This window comes from Bombus affinis, chromosome 4 (genome assembly GCF_024516045.1).
Source record: "Bombus affinis isolate iyBomAffi1 chromosome 4, iyBomAffi1.2, whole genome shotgun sequence".
Lineage (NCBI taxonomy): Eukaryota > Metazoa > Arthropoda > Insecta > Hymenoptera > Apidae > Bombus > Bombus affinis.
The window spans coordinates 4,878,932-4,903,222 of NC_066347.1; the positions used below are offsets into that span (position 1 = coordinate 4,878,932).

At 37.3% G+C, this 24,291-nt stretch overlaps 1 protein-coding gene across 1 annotated transcript; it reads left to right on the top strand.

Moving 5' to 3' along the window:
• The first annotated feature begins 15,782 nt into the window (after nucleotides 1-15,782).
• LOC126915045 (homeobox protein goosecoid-like) lies at nucleotides 15,783-23,935 on the top strand. The gene is made up of 3 exons (XM_050719339.1): nucleotides 15,783-17,230; nucleotides 18,659-18,948; nucleotides 23,502-23,935. Exons 1-3 carry the CDS (start codon nucleotides 16,741-16,743, stop codon nucleotides 23,715-23,717), a joined length of 996 nt encoding a protein of 331 aa, XP_050575296.1. The 5' UTR covers nucleotides 15,783-16,740; the 3' UTR covers nucleotides 23,718-23,935.
• Nucleotides 23,936-24,291: the final 356 nt, after the last annotated feature.

The window sequence follows — 24,291 nt, forward strand, 5'->3', positions numbered from 1 at the left end:
TATAATATATGTATAGAGAACACATGCATATGTATATGTATGTACACATAGAGAGTCCTATAATGTGCCCTTATAAACGATATCCCACCAGAACAAGAGAAAAAAAAAATTGAAAAAAATAAAGAAAAAAAAAAATGTTGATCTACGTTTTTTATGAGTACTTAGTTTTTACCTCGATATACATTATATAAAATAAGATAAGAATGAAATGAAAAGGTATGTGTATATATATATGTGTGTGTTATGTACATGTATATGTGCTGTATACATATTCAACATTCACACTCGCAATGGCGCAAGATTTTTCAATCACGTTAAATGTAGGCTGCTCCTATGATTGTAAAAGAGAATTAAAACAGGGAAAGAAAAAAGAACGAAACGATATGGAACAGAAGTAAAATTGCAGAAAATAAACATTGTTTATAAACTGTGCACAACTATATTCTCTTTTTTCTTTCTTCCTTCCATTTGATTTCCACGCTTCCGTCTCTCCCGTCCTTTCTTTTGTCGATGGTGGTAATTGTAAAAAAAAAAAAAAAAAAGAAAAAAAAGAAAAATGTCGTAACGAGAAATTGACTGTGCCGTAACTTATTTTTTAACGAACTTACAAATATAATAATCGACGTTACCGGTATCGTTTAATAATAAATTCAACGACGGTTCTTGAATCGTATTCCCTTTTTTTCAATTTCAAAACAAATTTAATGTACGGAAATTTGTTATCGATGGTTTTTCTATAAAATTGGAAAGTTTATTTGAAAGAGGAAAGCAATAAGAATAGGTAGAAAAATTGTTGACGAACTGCACAAGGGTTATTAAATGTATTACGCGCTTACTTTGTACGTGACTCGGACTCCCATTGCAATTCGTAGAATTGCAACACTCATTCCACGATATCTCGTGCCACTTTGTGTCGGTATTTTGCTGTTTATAACCTTTGATTTCCGGTCTTATCGAGCTGCAATTAAAACTGTTTTGAAGAACATGACAAATGCGAATAGATCGAAGGGGTTACGGATAACGATAATTAAATCGGCCATTACTGGAGGCTAGATACACTTGGAAATCTGGTGAAATTCATGCCGATACCAGAATAGAGAAAATATACTTGGAGCTTTAGAACTTTCCTTTGATACGAGCTTCTTAAAATCAATGATTTTTTCAATTGATTTCAAGTTACAATTATAACGTTTCTATCATAATATTTTGTACTCTGTGATTCAAATGGTTTAAATAAAAAATCGGATTTCGAAAAATTGATCTATTGATATGATCTATAGATTTTTCATTGGACCAATTAACTGAGGATACTATTGTTGAATAATAAATTTTACTGAGGTTTGATGAAACGTTTGAAGCAATTATTGTCATAAGATGTTAGAAGATAAGATATTACGATAATATTTATTACATGTCGAATATAGTCACGAGGAATGCGAACAATTTAATTCAACGATTATTATACATTCGTTTATTCATATTTATAATAAATAATTTCAAAAGATTTGATAAACAATACCGAGACGATGCTATCGGAATTGGACGAAATTGTGAACTGTTTAAGGACCAGTTTAAATGAAAAAACTATCAAGAGAACTATAATAGAAGAGAATTATCAATGACACGAGCATAATTCCAAAGACTACCAGATAACATATGGTGTCATGAAAAACACAAAATATTATATAACGAACCTATCGTTCAATCATCTTTTCGGAAGAATGGTAGATATGCATGGATTAAATGAAAATAAAACAAGAAATATCAAACATAAAACCTACAAAATATAAATACACAAATAGTACGCATAATAGACGCGTACATCCAATAATATTCATCAAATATATAATATAATAGTTATACACATAACTTGCAGATAAAATCACAGAAAGCATCAAATACCTCATAGTGTCCAATCCAGTGGTGTTCGAAGGAAAAACGTACTTACTTACAGGCTTCTCGAAGCAACGGCGTACAATGGCACGCTTTGAAACGTGGGTCACGCCAATCTTGCTCGAAATATCCAAATATTTTCATTAGAGGTGAACGATGCCGGCAGGAAGAGGGTGGGCCGTGCGATTTTCACGGTCGTTGAAGAATCGTTTTCAGGGTTCTTTTTCACGAACAAACGGAAACGTATAGAGGGGGAGAGAGAGAGAGAGAGAGAGATGATGACAGTATTTATTAGCCAATAGTAGCCGATGTGCATGCCTTGGAGGAGCCGGTCAATGCGGCACTGCCGTATAAAAAGCCGGATTACACGGTGTCCATTTCAGGGTGTACAAGAAGCTGGTGTTTGCGGTAAGTCTTCCACGTAGAAGAGCCTGGCCCTCGGCCGTGTACAACTCGGTCGAAGCATTATCTTCGCTGTTTTGCCGATTCAATTGTGTGTACGAAGAAAGGCGGCGTTTAACAAGAGTTTAATAAAAGGCAAACAGCGGGGTCGTCTGTTTTCCTCGTCCTTGTTCTTCAACGTTTATCCTCTCTCTCTTCTCTCCCTCTCTCTCTCTCTTTCTCTCTCTCCCTTTTTCTCCCATCTTACTCTGTTCCCTCTCGTTGATTCACTTGGATCGCTTTTCCTTCATCGTTTCTCTGTTTCTCATTTCATCTTCGTTGGATTCGCTCGGTTTTTCTTTCTTCTTTCACGGTTCCTCTTGCTCGAAGGGATTATGTAGCCGGGCAAAACACGAAGTTTCAAAGATCGAGAGAGAGAAAGAGAGAGAGACAGACAGACAGAGAAAGGGAGAGGAAGAAATAGGAAAAGAAAGATTCGGAAAAAAGAATCGCAGCTGTCACGCACGGGTGGTTCTATCGAAAACTGATTCGTTCTTTGCCCGTTCTTCTATCTTGCTCTTGGAAATCCGCGCGGATAGACGCATTTTCGTTTGGAGCGCGCGCGTACGCAGCTGAGCCTCCTGTTCGTTCGAAGCGTGCCCCCGGTCATGAAAGAGAAGAAAGGGCCTTTATAATTTGGATTTATGCGTGTAATGTGGTATACTATGTGAACTTAAGAGGCAGAACGTCGAAGTATTTAACTATAGAGATATAAGTACAAAATAATTTCTGTATGCAAATATATGCTATATCCTACGATACAGTTCACGATCTCTCACGAACCAAGGATATTAAACAGAATGGAAATTCATACCGTTCCGGTAATAACAGAAATTCCAGAAATTAGCCAGTTCATTCAACGACAATTTATTCCATTCGTTCATCTAACAATCTCTCTGGATTATTTAATTCTTATTTGTATTTTATATTCTACGAGATAGATACATATTTGGCAAGGTAAGATAATCGCAACAGTTTCAATGTAATTACATTTGAATTAGAGATCACGTAATTCTAAAATATTTAATGTAATACATATTCTAGTTTGTTCTACGATAAACCTACTGATAATTATTATTACATAAGATTTAGAAACTACGAATTGAAGCGAAATACGATTACTCTCTACCTTCTTTTATACTCTGCATCAATCTACACGATGAATTATATCTATCGCGTACGACTTTGAAAGTGTAGAACTTAACGCGAAATATCCGAGAAAGAATTTAATTTAACGTTATTACGTCGGTCGTGTAAACATCTGTCTCGCGGCAAAACAGCAAAGGGTAGGCAAAGTAAGTCAGTAACTCAGTAGAAATCCGCCGGGGGCTAACCGGATCGATCAACTCTGATGTAATTATCCAAACGTTGAATTTTTTATCGCGGTGAAACAATAACGTATTTTCAGGCCAAACAACATCGCGGTACCGAGACGCGGAAAGCGGCGGAACAGCTCCGCCGCGTTTCCCTCGTCTGTTTCTCTTTTCTTTCTCCCTTTCTCTCTCTTTCTCTTTCTCTTTATCTCTGTTTACGTAACGTGTAATAGAATAATCTGCGTTACGAGAGTGCCACCGCGGGGCAAACGACGTTCACATCTTTGTTTTTCGCTCAGAGATTCGCGCGCTTCCGAGGACATTTCGACCCGATAACGCGTTATCCGGCCTGATTTTTCCGTACGGAATAATAACAATCACAACCGGGAAAATCCTTCCTTTTTTTCCCCTCTCTCTTCTCTTTTCCTCCGATATTCTCGCGAAACCGTGAATATAGATTACTCTCCTCTGATCGATAAAAGGAAAATGTATTTCCTCTTGGGCGATGATACTCTTTTTCGGACGGAGAGAAAAGAATTGCTTTTGTACTGGTTTCAAATTTCTTCCGTTTTCTAAATAAATCGTAACACGATTTGGAAAATGGTAATGCAAGTAAAATGCTTCTTAATGGAATGATACGAAAAGAAACGTTCGGAGCTGATATTTGTATAAATGAATTGGTATAACGCGAAATGTGCATATATCTAACAATGTTCATTGGTTTTATCGCATACTGTAATTTTGATTTGTAATTTTCTTATAGAATGACTTTTGCTGAGCTACAGTGTCTGCTGCGTGATTTTCAGTATAATTTAGTATTATATATATTTATTATATTACATATTTTATTCTGCAGAGAATTATCTATTATATATGTATTATATTCTATTATGCATATAGAGGGTGTCCCATATGAAATTTCACACGCTATTATTATATTATTTCCCAAACTACAGCTCGCTTAAAATATGTTACAAATAAAACTTACCCTATTTCTGGAAGGTCATCTTACGTTGATCGCAAATCTTCTCCAGGTGGACGTACTTTTAAGATTTCAAGATAATCTTTATGGCTTTTATACGGAACTAATATGTTTTTATTTAAATAGACGTGTAGCCCGTTCTGCGGCGAATTCGCCAAATTTCGATATATTGGTGTTCTAAGGCCATTTAAGGTCATTTATTGCGGTCCAAAACTTACCTCCGTCTAAAAAAATTGTTTCTTATCGCTCGTATTCAAAAGGATGTTCTTGGACGTCGATACAATTATTTACTCTATCCCTAAATAACATCTCGGAAGTGATAGAACTAATTCTCTCAAATTCATCACATTCTCTCAAAACCACAAGCATATCGACAATTTCGCTAGATGTATAGCGAGCCATCGTAAATTAAATCGTTATAGAAAAGCAGCGCACTTAATACTATTTGCAATAACACTGATTCCCTCGAAGCAACTGTGACACAAAATGGGGATATCTAGCAGCAGATTATCCTCCGTCTATAATTAAGCATAACGATGTATCACATCATTAGCGTGATATCGAATCATATTTATTCCCGAATCATATTTATATCCGAATCTACGCAATAAGAATTCTGGAAAATTAAATCTTGGAGACATTCAGCGAAGGTAATTTGAACGATAATAAATAACCTACAATGACCTTAAGTGATCTTGGGAACGAAACGGGTTACACGCTTACTTAAATAAAACATACAACTCCGTATAAAAAAGCAAAGGTCACCTTGAAATTTCGAAACCACTAGATTCGTGATAAATAATTGCGCGAGAAACTTCAGATGGGAAACACTCTGTATACGTTGTGCTTTAGAGAAAATACAGCACAAGTATAGTATATTTATATGTCTAAAGGAAGGTAATATTTTTAATATACAGGGTGTCGCACTAGTGTCTCAGCTAAAGGTGGACTCCTAAGTATCTCCTTTGTTTTCAATGAAAAATGTTTATAGCACGAATTAAACGATGACGAGTGAAATGAAGAAAAAGCTCTTCGTTTACTCGTGTTCTCCTCAATTTTTTCAAGCTCATGGACATTGTTTTCTGTTGGAATATGCCTGTTATACGACGAAAGAGTGGAACGTAGTAAGCGGCTAAATACTTACGCGAACAATCGTGTATATAAATAGCTGAAAACCATTGAAAAGTCATGAATGTATAAATAATTGAAGAATGTAAAAAATTACAGGTACGCGAATGATTCTATATATAGTAGTTTTATCTAAATTACATTATTCATTTTCTTTATACAAAGATCGATTTTCATAAGACGAACGTGATTAAGTACGAAATACTTTTATTGGCTGGAATAGACACTGCGAGAATGGTACACCGGCGTAAAGTTTTTGGGAGGGTCTTTAGGGCTGCAAAGAATAAGGTAATCCAGCACTACATGGAAACCACATTGCGCTTTGGAAAGCACAAGTCGTAGAATCAACAAATCCACCGGGATTAGATAACATCCCTTGGGATTGCTGGCCCTTCGTTTATCCTCCACCGAATCCTGAAGGGCCCGTCTTGTTGTCCCATCGGGTTATTGGTATCACTTAACGAAATCCGCGCCGAAATAGCTTTAAAAGCCCTGCCACCGAAGTTATAAAATTCGATTCGGTTTCTCAAACCGCGTCGTCGTATATCCAAGAAAAAAGCTGATTTTGTAAGAAAAAAGATTTCAAAATCTTGTATATATTGTTTATGAATCGTTGAATTTATAAATTACATTCTATCTTGATCTCGCTTTTTTATTGCCTTTATCTATTAATTTCAAACCAAATTCCAGGAATTTTCCTTATTCGTATACATTTATGTAAGAAAGTGGGACAAAGTTTATATAATTCTAATTCTCTTATATATCTGTTTCTGTGTTTGATACTGTGGCTATAAAGAGACCTTAAAACGTCAACGCGCGATTGGAAATTCGGACATTTAAAATATTAAATCCTCTGCATCGGACCATTATTGAAACATTACCTTTCGAATAACATAACGTAATCAATAGAATATAATAAATATAATAAACAGGAGATATTCTTCCCCACAAAGGGAACGCAGTTATAATTATAAAACACGATGAAAATAATAAATAATCCTACGATTGCACAACTAGTTTTCTCCACTTCTAAGTTATCTCCATATCGAATGACTTCATAAATATCTCCGATTGAGAACAATTTTAATAGACTTTGGAGAAACGTTAACATATTCTATTACATGCCATTCTCCTTTAAAACCACTTATGCTTTTTGCAAAATCAATCAATCGTGGTTATCGAGCAGCCCTATGTACGAACGGAAGCATCGACCGAGCGGCTCGATTTCGCTCGATTCCCAGGTAACAACGAAACGCCTTGTATATTCGACAAAATCGAAGTTGATTTTTCCGCCGCTATAAGGCCATCACAGCAACGCTTTTTTCATCCATTTTCTTCCCTCACCCCTGTCTATTTTCAACTCCCCTCCCAGCCTCGATCAGCGTTCGTTATGCTTTCTTTTATTCCCGACGCGTGCATACACTGCTTCGCGTTTATTATTTTTTTTTTTAGCGTATTTTTTTTTTATTTTTTTGGCCATCTCGTTCGACCGAGCTACTAAAAAGGAATAGGTGAAAACTGTTAATTGGTTCCGCGGTGAAAATACGACGGCGGTGGCCGCCGGCCGGCACAGCTACAATTTAAGCAGCCCCAACATACTGTATGTGTACAGCTGTATGAGTACGTGTGTGTATGCGATCGTGTGCAACGCGTATCGAGTGCACGCGTGCTCGCCACGAGCGTCAAGGCGTGTATCGTGCCAGCATGTCCGTCCAATTATGGAAAATTAATTGGCGATCAGTGACTCGGGGCGATGGAAACATAGTTCAGCGTCGAATAAACTTCCTTTGTATTCCGATCAGCCTTTGACAATAGTGTAATAATTAAAGTAATTAACGTACGAGCCAATAAATTCGCGATCGTCCCGCGTCGCAGCGTGCACACGCGCGAGCCATCGCGCGCCTGCACGAACATCATAAATAAATTGCGGCCGTGCGAACACGCGGCTGTTTACAAGATGTAACTTCTTTTTCTCTTCCTGACGAAGAGGGAGGGTAAGACTCGATGCAAGTTGGAGTTAAACGATGGGATTAAAAGTGGAAACCTCTCGGGGAGTCGGGAAGAAAGAAACGCTTGGAAATGGGTATTAGAGTTCTTGAGTTTGTTTTTTTCCAGACTCATTTAACAATTCACGAAACATTTCTCTGATTTTCATACACACATGATCGTTAACAGTATGATATTATCAAAGGGTATAAAAGATTTTTTTATTAAGAGGAGAGGATACATAGAAATTCAAATTGACTTTCACCAAATTCTTACTTTATGTAATTCCGAATGTAATGCAAAAATGATCTATTGAAACGATTACCTCGATACTAAAATTATTTATAATCGAGTTGATTTAATTTCCACGTACAATTTCCTTATACGGCTACTTAAGGGTATTAATTTGTATTAAAGTATTAAATGCGTATTTAAGTTCGATTATTAATTATGTTCAGCAAAATATGAATTTCCACGAACGTCCACGATCCAGTTTCGATAAATGGAAAGAAAATTTTCTATTGTACGCTTCAAGCTCGCTGATTGTTCCAGCTTATTTCCTTATACGGCTACTTAAAGGTATTAATTTGTATTAAAGTATTAAATGCGTATTTAAGTTCGATTATTAATTATGTTCAGCAAGATATGAATTTCCACGAACATCCACGGTCCAGTTTCGATAAATGGAAAGAAAATTTTCTATTGTACGCTTCAAGCTCGCTGATTGTTCCAGCTTTATAAGCGTTTCTTTCAGTCAGTTTTCAAAGCGGCTATCTTCATCCACCAAGCGCAAATATTTACATCCTGTAACAAACTATATAAGCTAATCCGCGCAGATCTCTACGCCATTGTCACAGGCTTTCCCGGTTAGATTATAATTCTTTCCGCTGCACTTGCGGCGTCTTTGACTACGGAGAACCGTTAGAATCGCGCGAGTATACGATTTTCCTGGCTAAGAACAATATTTGCGCTATACGTTAAGAGAAGCACGAGGTTTCTCTGGGTGTGCAGGCCGTCAACAGATATCCTGGAAGAAAACGTTGCGCGATTATAGCATCTGAAAAATATTTGCGGTGGCCCGCTAATGCTCTCACACTTTACGGATTTCTTTGACCGGCTCTGCGAACGATGTGCTTTATTGCGGCGTCGTTGTTCCTAAAATTTCTTTAATCTTTCTCTTTTTCATACCACGTCTTATCAGTTGTGGTTTACCTCGCTGGAAGATAAATAGTCGGTATAAAAAAGAAAAAAAGAAAAGAAAGAAACGTACGGAATACGTCTCGATGGTTTGAAAACGTTGAAACTTCGACAAACAGGTTTACAACATTGACCATTAACTACATCGAATTTATCACTCGCGAAATATGAACCGCTCGCGCAATATCACCGTTAATTATATCGACAACGGTCTCAGTATGGCAATGTGATGGTTCGTTCTTGTTATTTGTGACGTAATGTTCGTATATTATTATATGAATATGTATTTAGACGCAGATGAATGTTTGGTTCAATCAGTCGAAATAGATTTTAATGAAAGGGTGCCCTAAAATTGTAAGAAAAGCATATTATTTCTATTTCAAATTTTCGATACGAGAAACTGAATTTTATATTACAGTGGAATGACAGTTTTCAAATAACGTGTTTAAAAGTCATGTATTCCAACTCTTAGAAATATCCCTCTAGCTTTATAATCGATTAAGCTGTAACTTTATTCTCTACCGCGATATGTTTTCATAACTCGTAGGAATATAACGAGCTTTTTATAACAACATGTGCAGAACATTACTTTATCAGAATTAACGATGGACTTCCAAAGCCTGATTTTACCTTGATTGTACGTGCACATTTAAATCTCCAGCAACAACTCTAAAATCGATCGAATTACCGTTATGCTATGGATTAACAATTAATTTTTGTACAAAATTTATTTCTGAAATTTTTCCAAATTTCATAATCTTTAATTTTATTCCACAAATACAATTATTAGAATTAATTTAGAATCGCTCTATATCTCCTATTTTAAATTATTCCACCCTAAATTATCCTCGTATCCTTACAAATACAGCTGTTCCCAAAAATATACGAAGCAATTTATTCGTTCTTAGAAATTCACCCCTTTTGTCAAATTCTGCAAAGGAACCAGACTTGACAAAATATGAAATAACCACTTTCACGGCTGATCAATACCAAAAAAAAAAGGAACGTTCCTCTCCAACATTCTTTACATTCGTGACGTCTCTAGTATTTCATTTTACTATTCGATTCAAGAATTCCATACGAAGGATAATCGCAGGACTCATCGGTTTTCACTTCGATCCTTAAGCCTACCAGTCAGATCACCAGGTCCAACAAAGTTCTCGCACCAGACTTTAAGCATAGCACATTCTACGAAGCAGTAGTAAGAAAGATAGAGAGAAAAAAACTTCCTCTCTATACAGGGTGTCTCGATAGTCATCGTACAATCGACAAGGAAGCGATTCTACGTGAAAAAATAAATGAAAAATACGGAATGAAATTTTTTCATTCGACGCGGTTCTTCGTTATTTTTAGTATATGTGAACTTGATTAATTATCGGCTCGGTATGAATAATCAACGAGTAAAAAGTTACTCTAAATACATATAAAAATCAGTGAAAAATTAAGATAAACTTTTTCCGCTTAAGGTATTTCAATTATGTCTGAGATACTGTATCTAGGAAGAAATTTCTTGGCTGCCTGTACTTTCTATGCGCGCACGCTGTCAAATAATTCGGTAATAGCCATAACGGTAATTTCACGTTATAATATACGGTATTTTGTATGCTGCAATTACCGATATTACACGTCTCGCGTTACTTTTAAAACGTTACTCGAAAACGTTCAGGTGGGCGGTAAATTTTTTTCTAAAAAGAGATTCTTCTAGAAATTTTACGCAAGATAGTTTTTAACAACTTTGTAAGAGCGGCTTCTGTGTAATTAATCAAAGGGTAATTTTTACAACAGCTTACTGTTCAATACGTATAATAATCCGTAAGACGGGTTGCGTTTTAAAATGTTCAACTTTCACTTGATGAATATTTCCATTTCGACAAGAGCTCGGCTCTGTAACAAATGGATCATGTATACATAATATATTAAATAACGTATCGTCGATATTTCAAACAAATCGTAAGAAAGTCGATTTACAAGAAAGTAATGTTTAAACGAGTTCTGGATAAATCTTAATTTTTTTATTAAAAAATCTATTAAAAAAAGATTTATTCCATACTTCCAACGCGTCATCTTCACGTAGAATCGTCTTCCTTGCCAATCGTAGATTTGACGACGATTGTCAGGACACCCCGTATACAAGCAGCGAGCGTAGATGAGAATAACAAAGTGGATGTGAAGGAATAGTTTGGTACCAGCGGATAATTCGCAGGCTCAATTTCCGTTGGCTTTTGCTTGCCGGGTTTTTCTCTCTGCTCGATTATTTCCCCACCTAAAGAGGCAAGAAGGCGTCCAGTCAAGTGTAAGCTGAAGTAACGAGTACACGCGAAACGTTTATTTCAGGAGCCGGTCAGCTACAACTCAGCACCCCCCAGGTTGGGATCACGAAATCTCAACAGTGGGAAATGACGGTGAGGATACGGAATGAAGAAAGAACATCCACTTAGCACGCCGCTTAGACGTGAAAACATCTGTATTGTCACTGTATTAACGTCGGGCAGACTCGTCCACAACGATTACCACGGAAATTGTAATCTTTCGCGTGAAAGCGTCTCCCGTGGAGGAAACTTTTTAAAACCGAATCGGTAAGACGAAGAAGAAGAATTTCTTCGTTCTTTTCTTCCCTCTGGCTTCTATCTTCCCCAAATGGTGGAATCACTGTAAATAAGAAACGAAACCCATAGCCGTCGAAATTGGAGATTCAAGGGCATAATGGCATAGGGCAGGCTTCGCTCGAGATATACCACCGCTCAAAAGTTTAGAAATCAAACTTTTACGGTTTATGAAAGAAGACAGCAGAGGAGATAATGGGCTTTTCCCTTTTTGCTGTATCTAGTAAGTTTATTAGAAGATTTTTGTCGAATCTTATTACTCGTACAATCGAGTTAGTATACACTATCGAGTCACGAAATGAAAATGAAGAACTGGTAGTAGGATAAGAAGCATAATTTCTAATACAAACGTGATTTGGATTAGAAAAGCAAAGGATTATTTTATGGAAGGATGAATCAAAATTCTAGTTTTTTAGTGTAAATAAGTAATGTAAATATTATGACGAAATAATGTTTAATGAGAGATATCGCAGGAATTGATAATGCGGAAGAGAAATCTTCATTAAAGTAGGGGGAAATTATTTCGATGAAAGGATGTAAAATAATGTATAGTGATAATTCCAAATAAATATTGAATAATAATTAAAACGATTAAATTAATAATGTAATAAAAATACAAATCTTATCATTTTCCTGATAAATCTAATCGTTAGGTTGAACGATCTCGAGATTTTGAGCGGCAGTGCACGTTTACTAGATGCAAGCAGAAAAATTTGATAAGACAAATGCAAAAGATTAAATTCTTTTTAATTTTAATTTTAATTTTTTAATTTTTCCATAAATAGTAATTCCGATATTTTGAATTTTGTATAAAAATCAAAAAAACATTAAATGAACGATTCGTCATATTACTTAAACTGTTAAAGAATAATGTACAATTACTTTATATTTTAAAATGAGTTCGCGGCTTGACTATAACATCTTGAAATCAACATTGAAATGAAACCAAGAGTAAATCTTGCCGTTTGCAAATTTCACGTTTACAGAATAACATTGAGCAAAAAAACACAATTGAAACACAAATGATCCACGCTGCGTTCGATTCCCAGAAAATCTGGTCTCCTCGAAAAGAATCGATAATCCGGCAGGAAGGATAATCCTGATTCGCATAGGCAGGCATCAGCCATTGGTCCGCGCGGAGCTCGTATGTCGTCCGAATCGCGTTCTAAACTCTCCAAATCTAACGTGTCCTCTTCTCCAAACCAACCCCGAATCGCAGTGCATTTGTCAGCCCGTCATAAGAGACAACGTTTAGTATTCATTTGAACGAGTTTTCACACCTTCCTCTATTCTTAAAAAAAAAAAAAAAAAAAAGAACAAGAAGACAGCTTTCAACCATCCTCAGTTTCTCGCTTTGCCATCTTTCTACAGCCTGGAAGGCCAAAGTCGTCGAAACTGGTAAACTAAATCACTTTCTAAGCCATCGGTGGCTGTTCCATTTGCATACGAATACCTGCACATCGAGTTAGATGAATCGAAACTGGCACTGGTGTATCTATTCGCCACGGTGCTAATGAAATTCACGACTCCGCCGAACAAAGGGATCGTCTCTTCACTGGAGCATCATAGACGCTGATATTTCACAGAGCGTGTATCTCCTGGAAATCGAAACGATGTATTGGTAAACCGGTGAGTACACGGTGTACGAGACCATGAGATCCTACGTCCCATGGATCGGGCCACGATTAACGTACGGATTAGGATTAAGGTTGGCAGAGATTTCGCTGTGGACTTCGGGATTTAAGCGTGCACGCACGGGCTTTTACTATACTACCTATGGGGGAAGAAGAGGTGGCCAAGGGGGATATACTCGACAATGTCCGGGGTACGTGCGCGAACCTATGGAAAACCTTTTCACGCTCGGTTCTCCACGTATCGTGTCACGATCCTCCCCACCGTACCGCTGCTGACAACAATAACGACGACAGTCAATGCACATTACAACGGTTTTATGTTATTAATACGGACACATTGGGCGGGATTTGAATAATTGAACAGATCTGCCGGATCAACGATTTGTTAAAGGGAGAGATGGTCATGGCATATGCTTTCTAACATACGCGTATGTAGTTGGCATTATGTGGGTAGTCGACGAGATTCTGTGATGCTCGCTACGAGGCAAATGGATGGCTTTCTGATGAAATTTTGCCCCCGATTCGTACCTACAAATATGGCTAGATAATTCATCATATTTCATGATAGAAGAAGAGTGGCTCGTTTTCTGTTAAAACCTTGATCGTATTGTCTTTACCGATGGCACGTGAGTTTCCGCAAGGGAGAACTCTTATTTAGCATGACAATTATATTTTATATATTTTCTACGTACCTATGTAAATATCCAATGAATCGAACTTTCTTTGTGATAAACTCATATATTTAGAGCTTTCACGAAGATTTAATATCTCTAAATCGATAATTCCCGAATGTTTAAAATATTTGTCATTTACGACTAGCGAAAAACAGATTGGTAATACTACACCGTCCAAATACCTATTGAATATCTCAATATCGGTGCCTTAACACGTGTAAGTACCAATAACGAACAGAATTGTTAGTATTCTTGTTTGGTTTGTCTCGTTTAGTAATACTATCCGTAATTATTATGCGTTAGATGTTAGAGAATTTTGAAATTTATACAGGTTTAACGTTGCACTCTGTCACAGATGTATCACTAATATATTACTAATTCGAATCTCGTGTATTTCGTTATTTATGTAAATTAACGGACGAGAGCATGTCGGTGGCATCAAATTCCCTTCCGATAATTCGAAAGCTCGATGTAATCCACACATCAAAATCATAATATCCTCAAATCTGAACAATAGGTATTATGAAAAAATTGTTTCAGTTATACACGGTGTAGAACGGGCCAGCTTGCCAGTTTCAATCTGTGAATCAATCAAGCACGTACGCGCACGCTTCCGAGAAAATCTGCGTTTCATCCGATGCAATGCAAACGATTCTATATCGCGAACGTGATACCCATAATACGCCAGTTATAATGCGTTATAACGTAGATTAAAAATGTTTTACTTATTTTCGTATTTCCCAATTTTAATTTACCAACCGATTGCGTTTCATATATGACGGCATGAGACTCATAATGGCATAAATCAGCTCAATTATTTTTCGTATAACAGCGAACACTTTACGTTTATCTATTATAAGTAGACTATGTAGCGTACGTTTATTCGCTTTTCGTGAAATTTGAGGATGTAAAAGTCTACAGAATGCGTATAACGCGCAAAAATGTGTAAAACATTCCAAGTAGAACATTCATCGTAATATTCAGTAGATGAAACAAATTTCCGTTTAGGTTGCGTTTCTCTAGCTATTATGTTTATAAAAATGCATAAACATCAATAGTCGAATTATAAGAATACATCGTACGCTGGTAATTCACGAAAGTGTCTCGCGACTGTAACGAGTACGAGTACGTTATAACTTATAACGTTATAACGAGTAAAGTTAGAACTTAATTAACTATGAGAGCAAAAGGATGATACTCGTAAAAGTTGAGATGCGCGACTAAATTTCAATTCGCAAGACCTTGACTTGCACCACTATGATCATATCAGTCCGCCATATAAATGTAATACTCGAATACGCTATACGAAAAGCCCGTTGATCTTCGTTAAAAGGTGTCCGTACTTCGGCGAATACCGCGGCAAAATTCACGAACGGCGAAGAGACAAGGTACAAAGAGGCACGAAACATCCGAACAGTAATCCCCGGTGGTTACGAATACCAGCGACGGGGGAAACGTGAAATTATTTTCAGAAACAATAGCCGAGCGAATTCGATCGGTACGGAGGACCTGGTTCGAACCCAAACACTTCCGGCAGCATGATTAATTCGCGAATACGATTCGCAATGTAAACTCGGAAAGCTCTGTAATACGCGAGACACGTCGTGATTATCCGTTGTAAATACGTTTCTTCCACCATTTCCACCGGTGTGAAAACCTCTCTTTTCTCCACCCAATGCACCGTCGAAGCCCCGACGCGCGTCGACGGGGTTGAAAGGGCATTCTGCCGGGCCGTCCGACGTTCCTACCCCCACTTTTTCAACAACCACCCCTCAAATCATCGTACTGTCGTCAGGAGATCGCATCTCCGCCTGTATCCTCCGGGAAACCATCGTTTCGGTGCCACCGTTTGCGTTCGCGTCTCCTCTATGCCTCTTTCTCTGTCCAGCTTCCTGCTTCGAGCCTCCCCCGTTCATCCCTCTGCATCTCCGCGACATCACCGCCGTGTAGGGGATGTCGAGAGGCGGAAGGGTGGTGGAAAAGTGGATGGAGCCTAGGGTGAGCCACGCCCCTGTTCCAGTGTCGGCAAAACTTCGCCTGGGTATATTCGAGGGTGTCGCTCTGTCCCTATGTCACTCACACGGGGGTGGCCACCCGTACCCATAGATGCCGACGAATCTAAGCGCACCCTCAGAGGTCAACGCGTACACGAAGCTAGACCAGTCGTTGGCATATCCCTTATCATCGGTGTCAGTCGCTGCACATCTGGGCTTCTCCACGCGCGTCGGATTGATTTCGTCCTCGTGGCCTCCCCGATCCGCCGGCAGGGCCTCGTTTTCGCGTACATATCCGCTCGACTTGAACCTTATCATTTTAACGTCGATTTGAATTCTTTTATCCCTTCGTGAACAAACGATGAAGTGACCGACTCGATTTTAGTACAATAAGCAAAGAATTCGCTCGAGATTGTGGGAGATTTTTGGAAATCTAAGTGGACGGAATAGAAGACAGTGAATTTGGTGATTCTTTTGTGATGAGACAAAAGCGGATCTCGAAGGATCTTGTAATATCAAAGACTTGAATGTTTCGTACCGTACAGGCGATTTTTCACCGGTGTTCTTGATATGTGATCCTCCGTACGTATCCTAAATAACGAACGCTTAATCGTGAAAAGGCGCTACGTCACATAAATTAAAAGAAATTTTTCTACCGTTTGCAAACGTACTAAATTAAAGCTCAGTGTATATAAAATAAGTATATCCGCGAATAAAGAATGTCTTCGTTCCCGTTGTAACGATACTAATCCTCGTGATCGACAATTTTAAATCGATAACCATTAAACGTGGTCGAATTTTAAAATCAATAATCACCGAAATAATCTTCGAATAATTGTCAAGAATAAAGTAACAGTGAAAGAATTTCAATTCACAACGATAAGACTCCTGTAACATGGTAGAAAGTACCTATGCGAGTGATTCGCCCAGATCGCGTTCTCCGATGACGGAGCCGTCGAGTCCTCTTCAAGATGGTCCCGGAATATCCGGCTACGGTCATCGATATCTCTACAATTATTCGCCAGAGAGCTTGCAGCACAAGCTGAAGAACAACGACGAGCAGAACAATGTGACTGTAAGGCGACACGACATCGATGGACGAGACAGAACGTTTTCCAGGAGTCCATTGAGCTCCGACGAGGCGCGATTCAGACCACGCGAGGTTTCCAGACCGAGTTCCTCGGCAACTATGTCCTCTCCCACGTCCGCCTTCACTATCGAGAATATCTTAGCACCTAGACCTATCGGAAACATAACTCCCACCAGCACCAGTGGCCTCGGATCCATTATTCAAAACCCGGAAGTCGTGGGATCGCCATCGAGGGCCATGCATCCTCTTCAACAACAGATCCATCATCTCGCGTTTACGTCTGCCGACTTGTTTGGTATGTTCCTTTATTAAATTAACTATTTTCGCTATGGAATATCTTCAATGGAATTATTGATTGAACTAAGTGTAGAATAGTTTCGATGAGATGATTTATTTCACAAAAATTGGAGGATAAGTTTGAAAGTTTTTGATATTAGATAATTCGTAATAGAGGAATATCTTTGATATTAGATTGTTATATGTAGGTGTATATATAGGCGAAGATAAAACTTATGGTTCTTCTATGAATGCCGGTGGGTAATGATGGATGTTACGATTGGTGTACAGGAATTGGATGTTAAACGAATGAAGAAATAAACGAATTTAAGGTTTTTAAACTTTAGGATTTTCCAATTAGAAAATCAGGGAATTACACGTTCTTCCAATAAGCAAAGCAATTATGGAATCCGTTAATACGTATTATAGGACTTTACTAATGGAGGAATCTAAGAATATACATGCATGATTATGGTATTATCCATTTGTAAGACTAGAATTGAATTCTATTCTAGAAAGAGGTGTTTATATGTTTAAGATATAACGGATTTTAACAATATCCAAGCTTCAGGATTGCAATTAATCATTGCAGAAAGCGATTTTTACGTCTATTTAAGGATTAGAATGAATTAACGGAAAAAACAATTCTTAGCTTAGATTCATCCGTGTGTTATTTTTTAAGAAACCAGCTTTGCTGTTGAAATTCGAATATATCGCAATGAAACACCTACATGAAAGAGCGTGGCGTTAATTTGCAAATAGCTTACCCCGCGGTTACGCATATATTACATCGAGGAAGGCGTCTCGTAGCGGAAAAATGAAAGAAGGCGTAAATCCTCGGGTGGGCCGACGCTTCTTGCAGCAAAAATTTCCTTTATGCCCCCGAGGGCTTTAAGTATTTCACCCGCAAGAACCTCGCCGCAGATTGGGGATGCGCGAGCTGAAATCCGCAATCCGTTTCGATCACGCACGAACGATTTAGCTGCTTGCAATCCCGGTGCCGGAAGATTGAAAAACGAGAAGGAAAAAGTATGCAACCGGGCTCGTTGAATGGAAGAAGAAGGAAGAAACAGAGAACGCGAGTAACGCCGGTTGAAAGCATAAATTCGCCCTTCGCACATTTTTATGCGGAGACGTCGCCTCTAAGCAGCTTTCTTCCAGATTTTAAACCAAAACATCCCTTGGGGCTGGGGTCTACGAGTATTTTTCGTTCCTTCATCGTGTAGTATAGGGCTGGAAATTCTTCAGAGGCATTAGTACAGTTTTATAATCGTCGATTATGAAAGTGTACTTTTCGCTTTCCGATTAATCTTCTTCTCTTAATTCTTAATTTAACGTTTTCTTCCCCTTTTATGTTTTTTACAAGCAGTATTTGTAGGAATTATTTTGTAAAATATGGATAGCGAAATTTAATTTAATATCTGAAGATTGTTTTCTTTCGTTTCAGCCGCAGCATATCCTACTTTATATTCCGGCGGCTACGTGGCGGCAATGGCAGCTGCCGGCGTTTCGCTTCACGGTCAACCGGCCTTCTATCACGCAGCTCATCCCTATCAAATAAATCCAAACGCCGCGGCGGTAGGACCCATGGCGAAGAGGAAGCGTCGCCATAGGACGATATTCACGGAGGAACAGCTAGAACAACTGGAAGCCACCTTCGACAAGACACATTACCCTGATGTGATCTTGAGAGAACAGCTCGCGCTTCAGGTCGATCTCAAGGAAGAGAGAATCGAGGTGAGTTTTGAGAAAAGAAATCAGAAACCCTTCGCGAATTTAGAAATTAAGGGAGATCATTACGTTGAAGATATCGGCAACCCGAAGTATTGAATATTGACGAATTGAGTGGTCTTTTCCTATTTAATAGATTACAGACTAACCCTTTTAGTGACAAACAACGATACATCGTTATTAGCAACACTTGCAAAAAGTGCCAACGACGATATATCGTTGCTTATGCGATGGCGCTTTACTATTCGCAACACGAAAGAACTTTATCTCAAAATAAATTTATAAAACGTTATAAATGGTTGAATATTTCTGCAGAAATCCTATGTGAGATGTTCCACAAATTGAAAAAATTTTTTACGGCTTTAACTCTTGGTTATATTCCGCGATGGTTGATACCGAGACTGTGTATACGCTAGTGCCATAAGATAAAATTGGGCACAAGAGATTTGCTTGAGACTGTAATCACGGATTTTGAATAACACTGCTTAAAACTGAATATCTCATCTTAGAACAGAATAGTTTTGCATCGACAGGGCGGAAATAAAATGTTTGTACGAAGATCACGCACAGTTTGTACAATAATCTATGTAATAAAGGATTACACGATGTATACGTCAGTAACCATCAATGCTAAGTAAATTACTTGTGCAAATAATAATAAATAAATATTACACATTTTGAATAGCCGGATATATAAACTATAAATGTTTATAATAATATTAAAATGTTATTTTAGTAATGTTATACTAGCTCACTTGTTTTGGAGCAAGTAAATTTTGTGTTTTGATATAAGAAATTTTGTAACTATAGCCAAAATGGATGATTCTTCTTATTTGCGAATATTGTTTATAAAAGAGAACTGATTTTTCCATATTTCCTAATGATTTTGAATAAGTATCATTAATACGATTTTGAACAAATATTGAAATATAATTAGCATTAACTTATTCTCCCTTTATTTCGTAATATTTGCCGTTTTGAATTTGTAAAATATCATTCTTCTTTTTTTTTATGATTTTTTCTCAAACCATATCAAATTACATTAAATTGGTTCGGTATTCTCCGTTTAGGTACAATTCTTTCGGTCGGCACTAAAAGGGTTAAATAAGACATTGTACTCAAAATTAAATAATTTTTTGAAGATTTTAAATAATAGTAATAATAATTAATAATCTAGTAATCAGTGAATCGAAATATAACTGACACGTGGTAAAATTAAACTCTGCCAACTAATTTCGCTACAAATAATAAAACGATGTCCTCAATAACACAGTTATCTTTCGCTTTTTCAATTTTCCTTACTATTTTTTTTTTTTATATTTAACGGGGAAAGTCAATAGCATCATGAGGATTTTACAACGGATGATAATTGGTAACAGCCTAAACCGACAAATTACTTTCTTAAACATGAGTGAATATTTTCGCCTGACAAACATTGACCATTCGGATTGTCGGCAAACTTTCCCTTGTACGCATAATTTGTACCGATGACAAAATGCCTCCACTTTCCGGTCTGGAAGTTCTCGATGGGCCCTGTTGTTTGTCGCCTTAATGCACCGACAACCATAACTCTATAATTCTTTAATGCGATCATTAAAATTATTTGCGACCGGTATTTATCGGTCGTCGTTTGACTCGGGCCAACAAGTTGCATGGTAGATTAAAAGCTTTGCCGATAATGTGTTTACTTCAATTATATATATGCCCTACCATGCATGTGTCACACATACACGCATGCACAAGCATACAAAACGCGGAGAAGGGGCGTAGAATTTATAACACGTTATATTTAACGTCGTAAAGATTTACAACGCGTGTAATCGTTAATTCGTCACGAGGTAACTTCATAATTAATCGAACGGATTTATTGTCCGCCGATATTTCATCGAACAAATGTTTTTTCCTTATTAATTAAACATAGCACATAGTGGCTCTCCAGCCTTACTGCCATTTTTCGAGATTAAAATCGGTTTTGTTCGGTCAATGGATGGATCGTGTCGACGAGGATGTTTCGAAGGATTTAGGACCGTGTCATTGAGACTGGATTGCCGAAGGAACCCTTTTCTGCCATGTTATTGTTGCTCTATTTAAGAGGAGGATCGTTGCTCACTTGCAGTTTGCTGCTTTTCGAGGATCGGACATCTTGAGAAGAAGAAATTAATACAAAAATCTAATAATATATAAAAATTAAATATAAGAATTTGTATTAAATTTTTGTATTAAATAATAAAAAAGTTTCTATAATTCTTAAATTATTACATGAACCACGAAAATACGATATATATATGAATAATCAAAGAAAATCCTTTTTCTCGAAGAATATTAATGGACATTGAAAATAAAGATAAAAATCTTAATTGTTAAAAATAATAATTTTGTTTAAAACATCACTATGCTATTACTTTAATTATTGTCTTTAGTCTCAGCTGTCTAATTATTGTCTAATAATGGTTTTCAAGAAGTGAATTTCGATTGAATAATTTCCTATCTAAATCTCTAAACACGAAAGTTTACCTAACAATGCTAAAGATAAATTCGGTACGCAAGAGTTATCGCGATCACACGATAATGGAACACGAGAGGAATCAAGAAATGTCTTTTATTCGTGGCGGTGCAATTTGTTCGAACAGTCGTACAATCCCAAAGTCATTCACACTTATCGTAGACCAACAAAGACCACCCGCGTCGTCGGCTTTGCCAAAGGAAACCTCTTGTCTCGAGAGTCTTCGAAGACTTTGAAACAAGATATACCTGCAGCGCACCTGCCGCATCGAGGCAAGAGTTTTGGTGTTTGTACAGAATTAGTAGAAAGACGACTTTCAAAATGAGAGAGAAAAAACGAAGGCGAGGGAAACGAAGGAGAACGGGGAAATAAAGGAATGACTAGAAACAGCTCGAGAGAACGAAGGGCCTAAAGCACTACGCTGTGTCCTCTCTCTGTTTGGAAAGAAGCACGACTGTTTACCCGTGCGACGGTCTTTTCCTATCTTCGTGATTGCATCAACAGAATGCAGAAACACGAACGACGGACATGTTATAAAAGCAGAGACATAAAAGCGCCGATATCTAAGTATTCGTGTAAAGTCGAGTGAAATTTGAAATTCGATGGATAATCTCAGATTGAAATTTTATCGATGCGTCGACTGATAAAAACTACCTTCGTGTATTTAGATCGAGGTATTGAGGAAAATTTAACAAGTTGATATACGCACATACAGAGAAAGAATGTTTTGCATAAATAAATATCGCGAAATATCGGAGGGAAATACGTTTGAAACAGATAGAATACTGAGGTGTGTGATTATTGTATAATTCAACGGCTAAGAGCCAGGATCAATGCGATATTGGAAACGATGAAGCATCGTATCGGTAACAAACGAGAGAGGAAGAGAGAGAGAGAGAAAGTGAGAGAGAGGGTGAGATCGTTGGGCGTTTCGTTTAAATCGAGTCGGACAAGCGTGATGAACAAATGCTGATTTCGAATGTGGGATGAAGCCTTTTGATCTTCGATGGCTCCCTTGCCTCGTTAAGAGTCTTCTCGACGAGATACACTGACTCGCAGGTGAACGAGGTTATCAATTAAACGTTCTACCTGCCATGGCTTGAAATTGAGGTCTGTTTAGTAATTTTACGATACAGTGGTAGCGAATATACGAATATACCGGGGAATGTAATTTCTTCGACTGGAATGTAATTTTAGTAATCAATCGACGAATGCTAATATATCATACAAAATAATTAGAGGATTTAAACTATTTAAACAAGGCGATTATATAACACCGTCTCTTTCAAAAATCTATAGGTATAGATTTTTATACTATCTCAACAGGAACTTTATAATAAATGTATTGTTAAAAGAAAAACTATTTCGTTACGTTAAATTATTTAATTCATTTTTTCCCGGAGAATCCACTGTCATTTTGCGTATAGTATTGATATATCGTTAACTAAACATCAATTGAGCAATCAACCAATTTCTTGCGTTAGATATTTATTAGATTTTTCCTTGCGGTTTCGTAACAGTAAGTCATTGTCAGATTATTATATATTTTCAAGCATAAATATTTTACTAACATTTGTTATTACATAGCTGTAGCTTTAGAATATTAAAAGCCATAATTATTTAACATCATCATTAATACTTGCAATACTACTTCTTTACAATCCACGTTTAAACAATTCAGAAAATTAATTTATGTAATAATCGCCACAAAACATCCACCTACCATATTGCAATTTACCAGTGAATATCGTAATTGATCTTAATACACAGAAAATGCGCTATATTTCAAGAATGGTCTCTATCGATGAAATACGAAATATCAAATATTTTCAGCTATTATAAAGCAATCGTTAACAATAAAAAAAGATCTAACCTCACCCCCTAAAAAAAGAAATTGAAAAGGAAGAAAGTATTTAAACCTTGCACGCCTCGATTCCATTTCAAGCGTTTTCATAATTCAAGGAAACATCGTTTTCCCTGTCTGAGAACTCGTAGAAAATAAACGCGGCCGTCTAGGGCACGATGAGCCACCCTCATCAAACATTTCCTATTCCAGGTGTGGTTCAAGAACCGACGTGCCAAGTGGCGTAAACAGAAACGGGAAGAACAGGAACGTATGCGGAAACTTCAACTGGAGCAACGCCAGCGTGCCGATGACAACGTTTCAACGCCTGCGGTCAAAGTAGCCGAACATTTGACGTTGACCAGACAGCATCAGCAACAGCAACAACACGAACAGGACACCGACAGCTCGGATCTCGAAGTGGCGTAGTCAAAATATCGATTGTAAAACTCTTTTTCCTATTTCTTTTCGTTTTCCTATCTCTTTTTATTTCGCCGACGGTCGAAAAGATTCGAAACATACAGGTTCTTCCTGCCGACCCTATACAAGGGACACGTGTAAATACCGAATTAGGATGTAAATATGTTTGTACATATAGCCTATCGATGTGTATAATAGGTAGTGAAATAAATTATTGATTCAAGAAAGTCACGAAAGTCAGATGGGATTTTATTTTCGCATGCGTGGTTGTTCTTACTTTGGAAAGTAAGATTTTTAGAGAGCTTGTAAAGAGAATAACACGATACGAAAAGGTATCAATGATCGAAGAATGAAAGAAGAATATGATTTAAGAGAATGCTATCTCGTAATGGAACCAATTTCCATGAGAATTGAAACATTAGGATTGATTCAGGATATGAACAAGATTTAAAAGAACAAGAAAATCATTAAGATACAAAGGTTCTTGGAAACTCAAAAAGAATATCGGTGTCTGAAAAAATTCAATGCCAAAGAAATTCTTCCAACAAAGCCTATTGTAAAAAGAATATTTTAGAAACAAAGT